The 19,427-nt window shown below is 28.8% G+C and overlaps 1 protein-coding gene across 4 annotated transcripts in view; it reads right to left on the reverse strand.

The window, feature by feature from the left end:
• The window catches only part of LOC142321704 (dual specificity protein phosphatase 3), a 65,698-nt gene that overhangs the window by 21,833 nt on the left and 24,438 nt on the right, over positions 1-19,427 (reverse strand). For all 4 annotated transcript variants that reach the window (XM_075359998.1, XM_075360001.1, XM_075360000.1 and 1 more), the window contains 2 exons: positions 13,281-13,504; positions 6,444-6,633 (listed from right to left, as the gene is read on the reverse strand). In XM_075359998.1, the coding sequence (XP_075216113.1) occupies positions 6,444-6,633; positions 13,281-13,504 (414 nt within the window). The remainder of the gene's footprint in view (positions 1-6,443; positions 6,634-13,280; positions 13,505-19,427) is intronic.

The following is a 19,427-nucleotide window of genomic DNA, read 5'->3' on the forward strand; positions in this document are numbered from 1 at the left end:
AATGCCAATGCTGTCTCTCTAATAAAGTTCTTGAACCACTGACAGTACTGAACCCTTTAACCGTTTCAGCATTAGTTAGCTCATGAAAAATCTGCATTCAATACAGATTTCAGCAATCTCCTCACTACAGTGTGGACTGAACCTCATGAAATGTTCTTTTTCCAGCTTAGTCTCCGCAAAGATTTATGAAATCTTGTTAACTGCCGCTTTAATGTCTTGGACATTACAACTGATCTGTGTCAGACACATTTCTGGTCAACACCGAACCTATTTCACAAAATTTTTTAACTAACTTCTGAATAACACTTTTCACTGGTGCTTCCTTTTCAAATTTCTCCTTGAACTTCACTAACACATGACATGAGATTTCATCTCTAAATAAGTTTCCATTATGAATAAACATGCTTCCAACAGTTAACTGTATTTAAAAAAAACAACAATGATTACGGCAATTCTCAAATATGCAGGCAATAAACAGTTCTACTCACTCCAACTCCAGCCGTACCAACATCTTCCACATTCTTTTACCCATCCTTCAGCAATATTTGCATTTTTACAAAGTATGCATATAATATAAACTGAGTGATGGGGCCTCTTTTAAGTTGAACACTCAGTATATATTAAATAAAAAAATATATATTAAACTTTCAAATTAACAATTTTTCAAAGATAACAGATGCATATCTGCTTAATAGCTTTAGTTGAAAACTAGCTACTTCCTTTACAACAGATTTGAAACGCAGTGTGTAACCATTCTAAATTTTGTTGGTTACGAACTATTATATATTATGTCATAAAGAAAAAAGTTTCAATATTTAAAAAAGTAATTAATATTCATTTGGCTTAGCTGATATTAAAAACAGAAAATAGGCAATAGTATTATATTATTTTAATAGTTAAATAAACGTAATTAGTTTGATAAGAAATTGTATTACATAACTTTGTTTTTTTATGTATGACACGGTCTGGATAGCCAGACGGTGATGTCATCGTGGACTGGTGAGTGCGTATACTTTCTCAGAAAAAAGTGTGTACGTGCATAAAATACGAACGAGCGTCTGGCGGGGGAAGCCAGACTGACATTCTTTGTTTCGGGGCTAGTGTGAATTTAGCAGTCATGGAGTGGAGACGTGTTTTGAGTTGGATCGCACGGAAGTGATGATGTGTTCTTTGTTCGATGAGACAGGACAGTGAGACTGTGTAAATAGGTGTATTTGATGCGAGGTCATCATTATTTTTACATGTGCAGGAAAGTATCCTTATGTATATGAAGAGAAAAATTAATAATATGATTCCATATAACTCTTATATAAATAATATGTTTAACTAATGTTAAGAAAAAATTATTTTCTTGTATTGTTAATGTTAATTACTTTATTTTATATATTTTTTTAAATATGACAGACGAGTAGTGTGGAAATGTGTTTTCTGTGATTCCATATAATTCTGATATAAATAATATGTTTAACTAATGTTAAAAAATTAGTTTTCGTATTGTTAATGTTAATAATTTTTTTAATTTTAATAATATACATGTGATCAGACTACATAGCCCTAGTACATTTTTTCGTTGTTCCCCCTTAATTTGAATTGTTTTGTGATTGAGCTTTTATTTTATATTGATTCTACAAAGAGCTTTTCAAATTAAATTTTCTTTTTTTTAATTTGGAAGTAAGCTTGCAAGTGCACTTATATGGTTGTTGCATTTAATTTCCATAGATCACATAAATTGGGCATTAAACCACCATGTCCAGTATTCATAATTAAACTTTATAAAACCATAAAGCTATATTTAAAATATAAGTGGACTGCTTAGAAAGTGAGATCATAAGAGCGGGCTTTAAAAAGATTCATCACTTTTTATTATGGATTTAACAAAAATTAAATATAAATTGAATAAATTAAATTTGAAGTCGCCCATTGTTCCTTATAAAAAGATCTTATCAAAACATGTGGGCATTAAATTATTAAATTTACATATCGGTTCCTAAAAGTTACAACCAGACAGAAATTGTAGAACCAGAAAACATTACAACTGCACAACCAGAAACCAACTCAAAGAACAAGGTAGAATAAGTTGACGAATAAATAAGAGAAGGTTGGCGACAAAAAATTATTATTAAAATTTTTAATAAATTTAACTCACTTCTACAAATCTATAAAATGTTAAAATACCTCATGAATCTATTACTACAATTTCCAAATATGATAAGAGATTAAATTAATCTTTAAATACTAGATCAATAGAAAAATCACACTAACCCATCCGTCTATATAGTGGAACTGATCTACAAAGGATGTTCAACTGCTCTAAGTGTTTCTAATCCATATTTCTAGAGTTTTTCTATAATTTACTTATCTATATGATCTACCATAATTTATATTTTACTCATCACAGTTGAAGTTAAATGATGAAACATAAGACACAGTTTACTTGGGGTGTCTGAAGTAATGTTAATACTGCTAATAATAAAATGGTGGAAATAACATTTCTGCATATTTCCATCAATATTTTTCAATTAAAAAAAAATTTAATAAAAAAAGTCTTGAATTTTTGAATTTAAAGAATTCAAGACTTGATTGTTAGATCAATAGACATCTTCTTTACATATGAATGCAAAAATTATTACATGTTAAGTTAGAATACTGTAGTTTACTTTGTAATTATATATTTACATATATTGTAAGAAAAAAAGCCAAAAATATTTTTAAGAGATTTACAATGAGATAGATAGTAACAAAAGCTATCCTGGAGATTACTCAATACAATAGATTCATTGGTTAATTTCTGTACAGTAGGCAAGTTAGAAGTAGGAAAGTTGACTTTGAACATTATATCAAATTTTCAATAATGTTATTGATTGTCCTGATTTAATGCAGCAGTAATTTTTTGTTGGCCCTTCTTCAGTGTTAGCAAAAATAATAAAAATTTTTATTAGTCTAAAATTTAACACTACAAATTATCTCACCTCATGATATAAAAAATTAAATTCAAAGCTATTAATAATTAATTAGTTTCCATTTTCTACAATTGTAAAATTTGTTTGTTTTTTTTCAATGGAAGTAATTTAAGGTGGATCTTGTAGCTTTTTGATGGACTGCTTGAGTTACAATTTTTATTTTGGTTTATGTTATCAAATACAGAATGAGTAAAAAAATATAGCTACATATATAGAAAGCGTATAAATATAATGTGGTTCTGTACATTGTAGGAAAAGTGATGAATAGTACATAAAAATTAAAAACTCATTTTTTCATTTCAGATAAGTCATGTGTCTAAGCTTATATCATTAGCCAAGATGGTACTGAACATAAATGGAACTACGCAGCAAATGACTCGCCTGACACATGGCAGTTAAAGGATTAACAAAATGTAATTTTATGGTTCTTAAACCTAGTTTAATTTCATCTTAAATTTATCAAATGGAATTAGTATATGAAATAACATTAAACTTTAAATAAATCGTTAAATAAAAAAATTAGATATCATCTTCACATATTTTTGTGCAAAACTACCTGGGAATTATTTTGTGTACTTTCATTCACAAAATAACTTTTTTCAATTAAAAAGAAAAAAATATATTCTCAAGATTTGTAATAATCTTTCTAGAAAAACTAAGCTACCAGTCGATCAAAAAATAGAAATGGAAGAAAAGAGATCATGAATGTCAATAAAACAGCTAAATAAATAAGTTTCTTTTATTATACAATAGAGGGTCCCATTATATGAACTGGTTATAATACATAACATATAAATCATGTTGAAAAATAACATTTTTTTTTATTTTTAATTCTTATTTTGGTAACAATTATATTAATGATATTCAGTAAAAATGAATTCTCAATGTAACTCTTAAAAATATTTACAGATGAACAAGTTATAATAAACTATGCCAATAAAACTATCTACAATTACAACATATATAAGTTAAATATTATATAATGATATACACCACAAATACAATTCATACATTCTATATATCTACAAAATATAAATATCAAGGTAAAGTACAAGGCCATACAGAACTCTACAGATATGTCATGATTGGAAGACTCCCAAGAAGTATCTATAGAAAAGCTACTCCTTAATATGAGACAATTTCCAAAACAATCTAACAACTTCTATTTGTACTTCATTTTTATTGCACTGATAATTTATTTTTATAAATATATAAGTATGTAATGTAATTGGCAAAGCTAGTAACACTATAGTTCCAAAATTCCCTGAATACTGTAAGGTAAGGTAGTTACTATTTATTATCGATTGAGGGGTTTTACTTGCATTTACTTAGACGCTTATGAGGAAAGCAAAATCCTCAAATAGCTAATTACAATAAAATTATTTAGGAATTCCACAACTTTATGTATATTAAATAAATTTTTCTCCCAATTACTAATATTTTTAACATCATTATTAATTAAAAGGAAGTTCCACACTGATTGTACCGAGACATACACTAGATTGTAAATTGAGAGAATATCTTTTCCCTACTATCATTATATATTAAATATTTTGCATTATTCTGGTCATTAATTCAGTATGGTATTATAGGGTGAAAGGAATTTTTTATTTTGTCCTTAGTCCCCTTAATTAAAATTCAAAAAGGGGTTTTGAGGGTAATTTTTAAGAAGGCACACACATCCTTTTCAGCCTTACTTTTGTCAGTTTGGTGTTATTAATGGGAATATAAAAAAGAAAATGTAGAAAAAGTAAAACTGTCTCAGGAGCACTAAATTAGGGTTAATGAAGGAAAGCAAAAGAAACATCATTAATAAACAGAACATTTTAGTTAACTAGTACAACGTTTTTCAATGCATGTCAGTGAATATCGTAATTAATTTTATTTAAATGAATTCACATACCAAGAAAATGTAGAACATTAATACCAAACGTGAGAACAATGAGATGCCCAGAGATCAAATTATTACCTTATGAAAGCAGTTTTAAAATATGAAACCCAAAATGCAGATGCAAATTTTCCAAATATCAGAAAACTTGACCTCCAAAATTATTCAAAATATGAGCAATACAAAAAAAATCTAAAGTTTAATGAATCAAAATGTGACTGCAGATGAAAAGAGTGTTGAAAAAAATAGGAATACAAAAATCAGCAATTGTTACCAATGTGAAAGAAATTATTTCCAAAATATAGTCATTGTATTACACCATTTTTATATTTTGTTAGAGGTACTTTTTAATTTTACATCATCTCCAATACCACACCATAAAACAGTGATGCACTGGGATTATTATTATTTTATCTTATTATTATATAATTATCAATTGTGCCTTCTATATTTATCATATTGTCTAGAAATATAAAAATGATCCTCCTCCCACTACTCATCTTCTTTCTTAATCTTTCCATGGACTATATATAACACATTTCATACTGCTATACATAATAGATAACTATTATCAAAACACTGTTCATTACGAAAATCAAACACGTGCAAGCGCTCACACATTCACACACAATTTTTTTTTTTATTAATTTTAATTTATTTATTGTATTTTTCATTAATGAAAGATTATTTATGTACTTTAAGGTACAGAAAACAACCTAATTCCTAATTGTGAAATCAGGTACATCACACTTTCAATTAAGTAGGATTAGGCAGTCTTGCATTGTCTGAAGCAAAATCCAATTAACCCAACAAGAAATTACACAACTAGGTTTGTCAAATAGTCGTGTTACCACACTTTACCAGTAATAAATACATATTAAGTACTGTTATTAATAATAATGTAGAAAATAAACAGAAAAACTATAACAATAATGACCAGAAAAATGTTGCTCGAAATAATAAAAACTTGTCTGCATTAATCTTAACTTATTTAAAAATAAACTCAGGCTAAACCATACATAAGTTACATAAAATTAAAATGTATGTAAATAAATAAAATAGCACCATAAAATAGAAAGACTAGATATGTTTCATTAAAAATACTATTTACAACTTAAAATACATTTATATAAAAAAAGAGGAGGGGGAAATATTGGTGTATTTGTGAATTAAATTAACAAATACTTAAGCTTTCTTTCTGGATTAACAAATATTTGACAAAATATAGCTGATAAATAACCTAAAATTTAAACACTCACTCATTTATTTACAGTTAATTCAATTTTATTATTAATTTCTTCATAATTTTCTACGATAAAAAGATAAAATTATTATTAACCACACTAAAGCCAAATTCAATGCAAAACATAACAGATCATTATAACTCTTTTATTATTTACATTAGTATTGCAACATTACAAAAAAAAAGAAAATTTAATGTAATATATTAAAGAGTTAAAAAAAAATAATTCAAATCAGTATTAAGTGATTAGTTGGTTTCACTTTTTAGAATTCAATGTTAGAATATACATTTACATAATTTCAATAAACCAGATGAGTGCGGCTCAAAAAAAAATTACAATCCACTCAGATACCTGCTCCTTTTCAGATTCATGTCGAGTTCAGCAAGTTGTTGAAGAAAACCGTAATTTGGTCGGACCTCACGAAACCGACGTACCCTTCTTAATGCATCGGCAGCTGTCATACCCTCCTTAATCATCAAATATGCAAGAACACAAGTACTTGATCGAGATAAACCCATGAGGCAATGAACTAAAACTTTACCTGAAATAAAAGATAGTGTAATATTAATGTAATGTAAACTACTGTAATGACGTTTAAGCATTACATTTCTCTCTACATGTTGTACACCTATTATTAATCAACTTTTTTCATAGACTTAAAATAAAAATTTCAATGCTACTACTACTTCTACATTTAATTTACTACAACTACAGATTAATTCATTTAAACATTAATTTTTCTAGAAATGGTGGACCTTATAAAACTATTTTTTTTACAAGTAAAACATGCTTATGAATATTTTATGACTTTTTTCGTTAAAATATTTAGTAAACAAACAATTTCAAATTATTTTTTTTTATTTAAGATATATGATTCTTTAACATGTCTGGTCAAATGTTAAAGAAATCAATTTACAAGTTATATTTAAAAACTATAAGGTTATTCCTTTTTTTAATAGACAAATTATATTAAAAAAAACAAAACTTTTAGTTACACTTTATTTAATTTCTTAAATTCATTTTGTCTGATCATCAATAAAGAAAAATAATTGGATGTAATAAAAACAATTATAAAAATTAAAAAACATAACTGCCAAAAAATTTAAAAAAACTTTTTTCAAATAAATTGAACTAAAAAAAAAAAAAAAAACAAGGTATGGAAATAAAGGACTAAACCCATCATTATGTAGAATTTAATTAAATAATGAGTGACTAATCAACTTTCAGACAGTTTTAATTTGTTTAAATATATTTGTTATGTTTCAGGAATAGCAGGCATTTAAGGTTGCCTAATGATTAAGTTCTCAAGGTCCTTCAACGAATACATTTAGATTCTGTCAGGGGTGTCTTTAATTTAGAATAATTATTATTCCAACCTCTTTAATATTGGAAAATTACTATTCACAGCCTTCCCCAACTGCATTTAATTATTCTTCTTGAAGGACAAAATTTTCTATCGATTAAAGACCTGTGAGAACTTCATTAGATACAACATGAAATGTATTTTTCATACAACATGAAAAATACATTTAAACAAACTAAAACTGTCTGAAAGTTGATTGGTCACCCATTATTTTACTTAGTTAAATACTGCATAATGATGTTTAGTACCATACCTTGTTTTCTCTATTTTAGTTTGACTTATTGTCAGTTTTTTAATTCAATTTATTTATTTTTTGGCAGAAGTGTTTTTTTAATTTTTATATCTGTTTTTATAATTTAATACGTTTTAGTGATCATAGAGAAAAATTCACAATTTGAAAACTTTTGGGTATAATATATTTAATGAATTGAGCCAAATGAGGAAATTGTAAACATTTCAATTTATTTATTTAATTGGCGTATACTAATCTAAACTTACAAATTTCTCAAGCAATTGAGTTCCTCAAGAGAGTTTTATTGAGCGGATCGTACAGAAATTTTCTGGGAACCAAACAACTAATGGCTAAATCATGACCAGCCCTAGTGTTTTTTCCGCCGCAAGCAAACCCAAAACATGGCTGTCCCCAAAGCTTCAAAAAAACTTTAAAATTAAAAAAAAAGAACAATTATAAAAGAACAATTTTTACCAGAAAAATGACATATAATTGAATTATGTCATTTTGAATTGAAATCTGTGTTAGTATTATTATACTAACACAGATTTACAGAAAATTGTTTTATTGCAAAAACAAAGTTTACATTTTTAAACAAACTTATAAACTAAAACTAGCACCTACTATTTTCAGAGATAATTTAAATATACTTTTAAAACAATGAACAAAACAGACACAAAATAGTAAACAATTTTATTTTCTAGATTCAAGTAATCTAAATATATTTTTATGGGATGTGTTATTTTTTCTGTGCTCTAATTCAGGTGGTTTTGCCACTCGTAAATTTTGCCACTACAGGCCTACCTAGCCTACCACCTACGGCAGGTCTAAATTGGCTAAATTCTTCAATTGTTTTTCACACAACTCAGTGATACATGGGCCTGGTCCTTGGAGATGTGAGTGCTCAGATCTTCAACTGCTCTATCTCGAGTAGTGTCTTGTAGTTTATGAACCATCACACCCCAGTACAGCATTAGTAGCAGCACATGCCGTTCTACTTTGCCCTGTTCCCTAAAGCATCAAATTGAACAATAGTGGACTCAATCCTCAATTCGATGCCAATAACATTAACTCTAATTGTGCTGTCATCAAACTCTACAAAGACTTTGCGAGAGCTTGCTGGGCTCAAGCTGGTCTTGGTAGTGCAGGCCAGTCAATTTTTCTGAGTATATCAGTTAATTTTTGTTCTGGTCTGGTTCCATCATTATATTGTATTATATTAGCAAATACCCTGTTGAATTTTGAAAATCAGAAAATTGGTTGCAAAGATAAAAAAACATTTCCAAATAACTGTGATCTGTTAGATTGAGAATGTACCTGATGCATGCAAACGTTTGCCTTCAACCTACTAACAAATATCCCATTTGAATTTTGAAAATTGGATAATTGTTTGCAGAGATATTATAGAAGCATCCCATTGGACCTCCCAAAACAGCACCCCAGGGGCACCCCTGTTTGTTACCAGTTGATGGTGATCATTGGTCTAGCCTGGCATGAGTTGCTCACATCACCTCACCACTCTAGCCTCACACATAGTCCCCACAGGAAGTCCATTATTATTATTAAAAATCAGAAATTTTTTAATTTATTTTATTTTATATAAATTTAATTCTATTATTTTTTTTTATATTATTCATTCGATTGATTTGAATCATTCAGTTCAAATGTAGCTAACACAGTGATAAAGGCTAACAGTTCACAGTTCCATCAATTCAATTCACTAAAGTTTGTGCTTCAACTGGAAAATGTACACTGCTGCATATATACAGTAAACACTGTTTATTATCTAAGCTAACCTAACCTTCAAGAAACTTGACAATTTTAGGTCATTATAACCGATAGTTACAATAACCGATGTTTACGTAGCTTGGTGGTAGTACTTTAATATGCCATCTACACGGGTACTGTAATACAGTAAAATAATAATCATTAAAAATAATAATTTATTTCTGTAGTAAAATAATATTAAAAAACAAAAACATGCAATAATAAATACAAATATGGTAGAATAAAAGAAGATACAGAAAAATTGTAAAAATTACTTTTTCTGCATAAAGTCTGTTATCTTGCTTTGTTTTGAACATTCCATTGTTGTAATACAGTTTTTTAATGTTCTTTTCTAAATCAAAATAAATGCTCTTTGTTTCTTTATTAGCAATTTCTGAAAACAGAGAAACTGGCAAACAGTTTTCATTGCCGCTAAAACTTCTGGAAGTTTTAATGGAAAATGATGTTTTGGCGGGTTGATGCCTTCATTGTTGTCACTACTGTTACCTTCGTAGACATTATCTATGTCCCTGTCTATTTCTGCTAGTACTGAAGCCACTATGTCATCATCTGTTACAGTTTCATACATTTCTAAATTTTTGTGAACTTATTGATAATCTTCAAGCATTTGACAGCAATTGGTTTTGCAGACTATTGCCCCATTCCGCTAAAGATTCTTGGCTGCTTCAGTTTTGTTTGGAATTTTTTAATATAAAATTAATTTAAATAATTTCTATATTAATTTTTATTAATATAAAAAAATAAAAAAATAATAATAAGTAAATAATTTTTTTTTAAATAAAAAATGGAATACACTCCATTTAGTCAAAAAATTGTATAAAAAAATTAGCGTAATACCTACATATGGTAAAAATAATAAATTAATTAAATATTAATAATAATTATAAGATATCATATAATAATGATGGCAATTTTGATAACAAAGGGTGTATAGTTTGGGGTGTGAAGACTGTGACATGATATATATTGGTATGAAAAATACCAAAAGAAAACATCTCTTTATGTCCAAAAGAAAACATGGATAGTATTAAAAACATTCAAAGTTTGCTAAACATATATTAGACAACAGTCATATATACAATCCAAATACATTTATGAAAATTTTATACATTTCTTATAATTATTATAATACATCTAATACAAAAAAATGTCACATTTACAGTACATCATAAAAAGATAATTAATGAGCAAAACTTTTAAAAGTTGAAAAATGTTTAAATATGCCCAATTATAAATATAAAGAGACAGTAATTTAAATAAATAAAGTATCATTCTTACAACATGGTTTCCATTAATTTCATTTTATTCCATCAGATTACACTCTACTACATTTCAATTCAGTATACTAGTAACTAGTAAACAGTCACGACTGCTTAATCATTTTAATTTTTGACTATTTTATATTATTTTCTTCTCCTGATGATGGTCTAACAATTGAAAGAGACACTTTTAATTTGCAGGTAAGGTGGCTTTTCACTTTTTTTAATAAAATTTTCTATACAAATGTTTAATGTATGTTCAATTTTGTGTATTTTACAAAAAATTGTTACAACCATTGTTACCGCAACTTAAAATATCTCAAAATTGTAAAAACTTGACATTAAAAAAAAGTAACAATTATAAATATCTACGAAAAAGAAAAACTCGGTATGTGTGATATAGCAAAATGTTTTGATGACAGAAAAATTCAGATAAGGGATATCTTAAAAAGCAAACTTAATATCCTAAAGTCATAGGCAAAAAATAACAATCAATTAAGCAAACACACACTTCCTACAGCACTAGGCCTGTTAACAATTTGATTTATGAGTGGCTTTGTAGGGCTAATACTAACAACATTCCAGTCTCTTGAATTTTGATATGAGAAAAACCTAGAAATTGCTAAAGGACTCAGTTACTACAAGTTTAAAGCATCAAGGGATTGGTTAGATAAATTCAGAATTACACATAACATTTCATATAAAAATGTTTGTGGTGATTGCTGTGCTTAAAAATTAAATGAAATATGCGTGAGTTATAATGAAAAAGACATTTTTAATTGTGATGAGACTGATATTTTTTCTCAGGCCTTTCACCAGAAATTGTTTCTAAAAGCCGGTGGTATTAAACCTCCACACAAACAAACTTTACTTTCAACATTGGAAATCTTTCTGAACCAAATGAAAATTCTGTAAAACAGAATGAATTACAGGGACTTATTGAACCATTTGGAAACTACAAAGAGTACCTGAATATTGGTAATGCACCAACACAGAGGATGTATGTAGCAACTGCTATCCGTGATACTGTTGCTGCCTCACACTTAACTACTTCCAAAATGAGTGACAATGACTCTAAAGATGATGATAATGACTATTAACCCAAAGTAATTATCACAAGTAAGGAAACATGAGAAAAGGTAGAAAACTAAAGCAACATTTCTTACAAAAAGGATTACCGATGGAAGGATTACTCATAGAAGGCATTAGTTTAATACCAGAAGTGCGTTGCTTATTGAAAAAAATAAGTTCCAGGACTTAGTTCAAACTAAAATAGACAGCTATTTTAAACCACCTACATATAAATAAATTGTACTTATCTGCATTTGGTTTTTTATTTTGATTTTTACACTATTTTTTGTACATGTGTTTTGATTAATATTTTTGTATACTACAGTGTCTTCGATTAATATTTTTATACCTTGCAATTTTTTTTAACAATTTTAGTATAGTACAGTAATTTTATTCTCTTTTTTTTTTACTGGTAGATTACAGTAGTACAGTATTTTTTTTTTTACTCAAATATGAACATAGAGGGGAATGTTTTATTTTCAGAAAAACAAAAAAAAACTTGAAGTTTACAAAATCTTATTAATTAGAAACTGTTGTTTTTTTTTTTAATTTTAATTTACATTAAATAAATACGCAATACTATTTCTATTTCAAAGTTTTTTTTGTAAAATAACCAAACATTACAGAATTCACATTTTTCTGAAAAGCAGACGCCTCTAAATATCAGACAGATTGTTGTTCCCGAGCTGTGATTATCTATTGCTCTCTGCACATCTATACCATCACATGAGTACTTCATAATTTTTCATGTATAGTAAACATTATTTGTTTATACAATGTAGTGCATTTAGAGTATGCAATGAAATATAATGATAATGGAATACATGTTAAAACATGTATAATTTTAATATGATACTTATCAGTCCAGACTGATAAAGGGTGGAAAAAATTAAAATATAATATAGCTTTTATTTGTATTTTACTGTATAGCAATATTTCATACTAACTACAAAATATTTCTGCTAACTACAAAAAAAAATACTAACATAAAAATTTTTTTAAAAAGTGTATGTAATAACATATCCTTATTTTATAATGAAATATAATTTGCTTAAAAATTAACTTTACTGTTAATGAATTAACTACTAAAAATACAAAATTAAAAAAACTTTAATACGTTCATTGTAGCAGTATAGTTTGTGCCTTCACTAAGTTAAGTCTTAACAAATATATCCATACTGTATTTAAGAGAAAAGATAAAAATAAAAACAAATTTAGACACATCATTTGTGTACTACTACAATGCGCGCGCGCGCACACACACACACACAGAGTATGTGTGCACTTCATCAGTTAACATGTATTCTACTTACTTTCATACATATCGTTAGTGAACATCTAATAAGTGTGCTACAGAGATAAATTTTAAGTTTTTTCCCCTCACCTTATGATTCTCTGAGATCTATAAAAGCTTTTTTATAAAGACGTTATCTGAAATAAAATATTATTTAGATCATTCACTAAATAAAAATTACCTCCTCTTTTTACAGCACTATCAATGAAATCAGATACTTCATAGAAATAACAAGCGATGTCCGTAACAGGTAAATCCATAAGATGAAGTCCCATGTATTTAATACCTGTATGTTTGTAATAATCGCTGTCTGTGTCAACCATACCTAACAGTTTTCCTTCAGCTGTATTCAAAACATGTGTTATGCCCAGCTGCTTCAGGAGTTGTTTGTTCTTTGCACAGTAACTATAAAAAATAAAATATAAATACAACCAAAAATATAACAAAATCACAGATCCATTACATATTTAAAAAAAACAATATATATATTTTAAGTTGAAAAAATTATCCTTATAATTTCATGAGTATAATAATGTATATTCATAAGGAAGTACAAACAATGTTTAAAAAGTAATAAAGTTTGACAGAGATAACTAACATAAACCAAGACTATTGCTATTCTTTTTGTGAAATTCTGAGATGAACATTGGTTTACAGTATACCATTTACTCTTACTCTATTCAAATGCTGAATCATTGTTAGATTCAACTGCATTGGAAATAATAAAAAGCCAGAAAAGTGATAATGAAGTATTCCCTAATTCTGTTATCATTTCTTTCATACCATTACAATACTCAATTACAGATATCATCTCCAGTGATTGAGATATTAATAAATATCTCTTTTTATTCAAATCATATTTGTAGTATGGAGTACGCTTAGTTTCTGGACTTAACGATTCAGTAATTACAAAAATAATTTAATGTTATTCAACCAAAAACATTAGAATGCAAAAGTACCAAATTTGAGAAAATAATAACACAAAGACAGTAATAATGAGCTGTGGAAATAAATAAGAGATGTTTCAAAAAGGACACAACCCTAAAATTAAGAAGTAGAAGTCATGCATAGGTAAATTTTATTTCTCCCTACATGTCAGCTGGCAACACTGTATTAAAGCAGTTATACTGTTAGCTTGAAACAACTGAAATGTCCTTATGCATTAGTATACCAGTTATAAATACCAGTATAAGTATTATAAATACCAGTGCATAAGTATACCAGTATAAATTAATCTCTATTGTGTTAAGTATCTTGGTTTTCCAAGAACAAAAGTGTGTTTATTATTGAGACTTATTGCGCATAAAAATCTTATGAATGAGTGAAAGTTGAGTTTCGGATAAAATTTTGCAATTCTTCAGTTCCTAAGAAGTTGACAATATCACATTTGATTAATAAATTTCATGAGACTGGGAGGGTACATGATCAGAATAGCACAGGTCGACCATCACTGTTAACAGTAGAAGTTCTGAAGGATGTGAAAGAACATTTGACTTGCTCATCCAGAAAATCGCTCAAAAGTTACCTTCATCTTCACAGGCTGGGCTTTCACCATGTACAGTTTTCAGGCTATTAAAAAATTACAACTGCATGCTTATCACATCGATGTTGTTCAAGAACTGGAAAAAGTAGACCACGGAAAACAGTATTACCGTTGGTTTCATTCTCTTGTAGATGACAACGGTATTGAAATTTTGGATCATGTTTATTTCAACAATGAGGCACGGTTATAGTCTGATAGCTATATTAACAGCCAAAACTGCTAAACATGGAGTGCTGATAATTCTCACAAGTTTCATGAATGACCATTACATGCATCTAATATTGGTATTTGGTGTGTGATCTCCTGGCATCGTGTAATAGGGCCTTAATTTTTTTTTTTAAATCTGTAGATGGTGTGGTTTATCGCAACTTAAATGAGCCGTTTATTGCCATGTTGGATTTATACAAACAAGAATGTTGATTCCAGCAGGATAACACAATGTGTCATCCTGCTAATGAAACACTGAATACGATATAGAATTTTTTGCCTATCGTCTGATATTAAAAGGTTTGTTGCCTCCAAGATTCCCAGATCTTGCACCAGCAGACTTTTTCCTTTGGGGGTATTTAAAAAGTTTTCAAAAACAATTCTCGTACATTTGACAAATTGAAGGCTAACATTGAAAGAGAGATTTCCAACATTACGAAAAGTGGCTGAAAAATGTTACGAGACGTGTACAAACCTGCATCGGGATCACAGGAAATCATTTTGAACATTTATTGTAAGGTTATTAAAGTTAATTTGAATATTGTTGTACAAGAATTTTATTAACATTAATATTTTTATAATAAATTCACACTGTCAAACAAAAGGGTTGCGTTCTTTTTGAAACACTTGTTATTTTAATAATTTTGGTATTAGAGCCTGAGATATGTTTGCACATGTACTTTGATGAGGAGGATGAAGTAGCTGAAACAGTTAATAAAAAAACACCATAAACGGTATTGTAAAAACCTAGCCGATAAAAAAAAACAATAAGTAAAAATGGTCCAGCACCTTTCAGGTATTGGACCTCAGTCCAGTTGGTCTACACACCTACAATTACAAGTACTGAGAACTACAGCGATTTCCATTAATGATTTATATTGTATGCTCAGGATAAACTGCAATAGCTGTATTATAAGTATGTTTACAGATCTGTTCATAATATAATTTTTTCTTTAATTTACCAAATAAGAATTCATTAATTTTATTTTGAATGACTATTTAAATTTTATATTATTTTATATGAAAATAAATCTAATTAAGTTTACAAAATATTCTACATTACTTGTTTCTTTCTAAATTCATTCTAAATCTCTATTTACAGAGTATAATTTTTTACTTCAATACTAATTTTTAGTATTCTCTTATTAATCTTATCTGCAATGCATATTCATAAAGTAAGGGCCATCGGCTTATATTTAAATATGACGGGCCAGAACACAGTTTCATGCATGAAGGGCCATCTATCGGCTATTTACAAAGCCATTGCAGTTGTTTTGATTCCGTAGCCATTTTCTGCCAGTGAATGCAGATCGCAATGTCTGTGACAATTGTTTCTCCCGCCAGTTGTGCACCAAGTGCGTGCTGTGATTCAATTTTTGAGTCCAAAAGGATCTTCAACTGCTAAAAATTCATCGAGAGTTGTGCCTAGTATATGGACCTACAGTAGTGAATGAAGGAAAGGTTTAGACAATGGTGTCGAGACTTTAAAAATGGCTACACAAATGTGCATGACAAAGAGTGGAGTGGCAGGCCCAGTATTCAGACCGATGAAATCATTGAACAAGTGAACCGAAAAATGTGATGTGATCGGTGATTAATGATTAATGGTCATATTAAATTTCCGCATGTTGTACACACCTCTCTACCTACACGACTGTCACAGAAAAGCTCAGATATCACAAATCATGTGCAAGGTAGGTACTGAAAATGCTACTGACCAACATAAAGAGCTAAGAATTTGCAGTAGACGAGCATTTTTGAACCTTTATCAACAACATGGAGATGATTTGTATTCCCAAATTGTTACAGGCAACGAGACATGGATATCCTATAGAAACACAGAATCGAAACAACAGTCAATGCGGAGGCGCCATTCAAGTTCCCCAAAACTGAAAAAGTTTAAGCAGTTTCCGTACTGGAATCAAAAAATGTTGGTTACTGTTTTTTGGGACAAAAAGGACATAACTTTGGTTGATTTCATGGAACGTGGATCAACAATTACAGGTGACATGCACTGCAAAACGCACCAAACTGAGACTTGCGATCTAAAATCGACAACACAGGAAACAGTTGTCCGGCGTAATCCTCCTTCACAATAACACGCATCCTCACACCACTGTCTTAACCAAGAAGATTCAAGATTTTCGTTGGGAACTTTTTGACCACCCTCCATATAGTCCCAACCATGCAACTAGTGGCTACTTCCTCTTCTTGCATTTGAAAAAAAGGGCTTGATGGACAATGGTTTGAAAACGATGAGGAACTCAAGACTTCCATTGTCACCTGGTTCAATTCTCAGGCAGTGAACTTCTAAGCAGAGGGGTTAAAGAAACTTTGCAGCGTTCTAAACACTTTTCAAAAAGTGCTTAGAACTGAATGGTGATTATGTGGAAAAGTGAAGTAGATATGTAGTAAACTAAAACTGTAAGTAAAAACCTTTTCTCACCAGTTAATTTTTTTTAATGACCAAACGTCCCTTACTTTATGAATATGCCTCGTAGTTTTCTCCTTTTTTTTTTAAATGACTGGAACGAAAGGCGCACATAGGAGGTAGTTTTATGGCATCCCATTCACTGTGAGAGTTCAATAGTAGACATTTTTCATTACTCCTGTTCTTCATCCTTATAGACAACCCAATAAAAGTCAGTAAATATTGAAGACTTGGAATGAAAAATGGATAAAAAGATAATAATGCCAAAAGATAATTCTTTTGGCATGATTAGATGTAATTGATCACCGATTGAGTGTGAGCTGAGGAAATGACCTAATGGAATATCCAATTGAATTGCCTTATACAGTCTGAGAGCACAAGTTATCTCCCCTCTTCATCATCAAAATTTTACTGTATCTAATAATACATTTTAAAAAATTCACTTCATCTGTAGAGAAATTTTTTTTTATGTTGCACCCTGTAGAATAACAATTTAGTCTTCTAATGATGCCTTGGTCCAAAAGCTGCAGTTTGCACATAAACTTTGTTACTAAGATTAGATTAATGTTCAATAAAACTTTGTTTACATGTTCGAGTTCAACTTCAAGAATGCCTGACATCTATGCTTTTCTATTGTAAGTGTAGCTAACAGGAATCACACTAATGTTTCCTAAAACATCCAGGATTATTCATCTACTCTAAGATCTAGGATTCTGTTTCCATCCAATTACAAAAAGTTTCTTCATTTTGGTTTCTGTCATTTCATACAAAAACCTTTTGCTTAGAAAACTTCCCACCAAACATTATTCAATTTATTTTTAAACCTAAGAGCTTAAAAAACTCCTACTTCAATATTGAAACATCTTTTTGCCTTTATATGAACACCACCTATGGTCTGGCCAAGTATTTTCATATCCAATCACTTGTTATGGTTAAATTCACACTTTCTGCTTCGTCAGAATATTTTTGTAAAAGGAAATCAAAAGTTGAGTTTAATAATACTTCAATTTGATATTTAAAAATTCATTTAAAACTGCCAATAAATTACATTAAAATTTAAATCATAAACATATTTAAATGAAATTTAAATTAATATTTTGGAACAGTTTTTCAAAACAATAAACAATGATGAGAAAATCTGATGTTAAAAGAATGCATCACCAGAATCTTAGCAAGTTTTTTGGAATGCTAACAAAATGGTATCATTATGATATGGCCTGCTGAACACATAACGTTCCATCCAAATTAATGTAAAACTAGGATGGTTAAGTAATTGATATAACTGAAACACACGTAATACTACAATACACACATTCTTAATCACTTATTTTCAGGTAGTCAATAATTTTTCACCATGTCTAATTTAATTTAATTGATTTACAATTGTTGATCATCAATTGTACATGAATTTATCTGAATAGGCCTAGTTGAATTAGATGTTCCACAAAGTTTATTTCACTATTTAGCAATAATGGTAAAATTTTTAATGTCAAAATTATTAAACAACAATCAATAATGTCTAGAAAACCTAAAAAAGAAACGAGATATTTTTTCCTTTAAAACATGATAAAATTTCTTTACAAAATTAAAAAAAAAAATGTTCCATAATCATCTTTCGGCTTCATCATCTGTATCTTAACCTACTGGATTCAGATCAAATTGGATTTATTCCTAATTGATTATATTACTGTTAATTTTTTCTCAGAGAAAATAAACAATTTTGCTATTTGAATATATCACTACACACCTAATTACTAGTAGTTTCAAGACAAGTCAAATATTTACTTACAGTTTTAAAAAAAATATGTGAAAAGAAAAACCATAATTACCAAACTGGCATATGAAAATCATTTAACCAACATAATTTACAATAGAACAAAATGTAAAAAAAAAATAGGTATTAATGTAGTAGGCAATCTACTGCTGTAGTTACTTCTTGGATGGCACCAACTGAAACGCTATGCTGAAATAAGAAAATAAATAAAATTATAAATATAACCTAACCAAATTTAACCTATGCTCACTAACCATGACTAGTGAGTGAAGGTTAACAAGCCAAGCAAGTGTAGTTTGGTTAGATTATATTTATAATTCTACCTATTTATTTTCTTATTTCAATATAGTGTTTCAGTGGTGCCATCTAAGAA

This window comes from Lycorma delicatula, chromosome 3, assembly GCF_047948215.1.
Source record: "Lycorma delicatula isolate Av1 chromosome 3, ASM4794821v1, whole genome shotgun sequence".
In the NCBI taxonomy this organism is placed as follows: domain Eukaryota; kingdom Metazoa; phylum Arthropoda; class Insecta; order Hemiptera; family Fulgoridae; genus Lycorma; species Lycorma delicatula.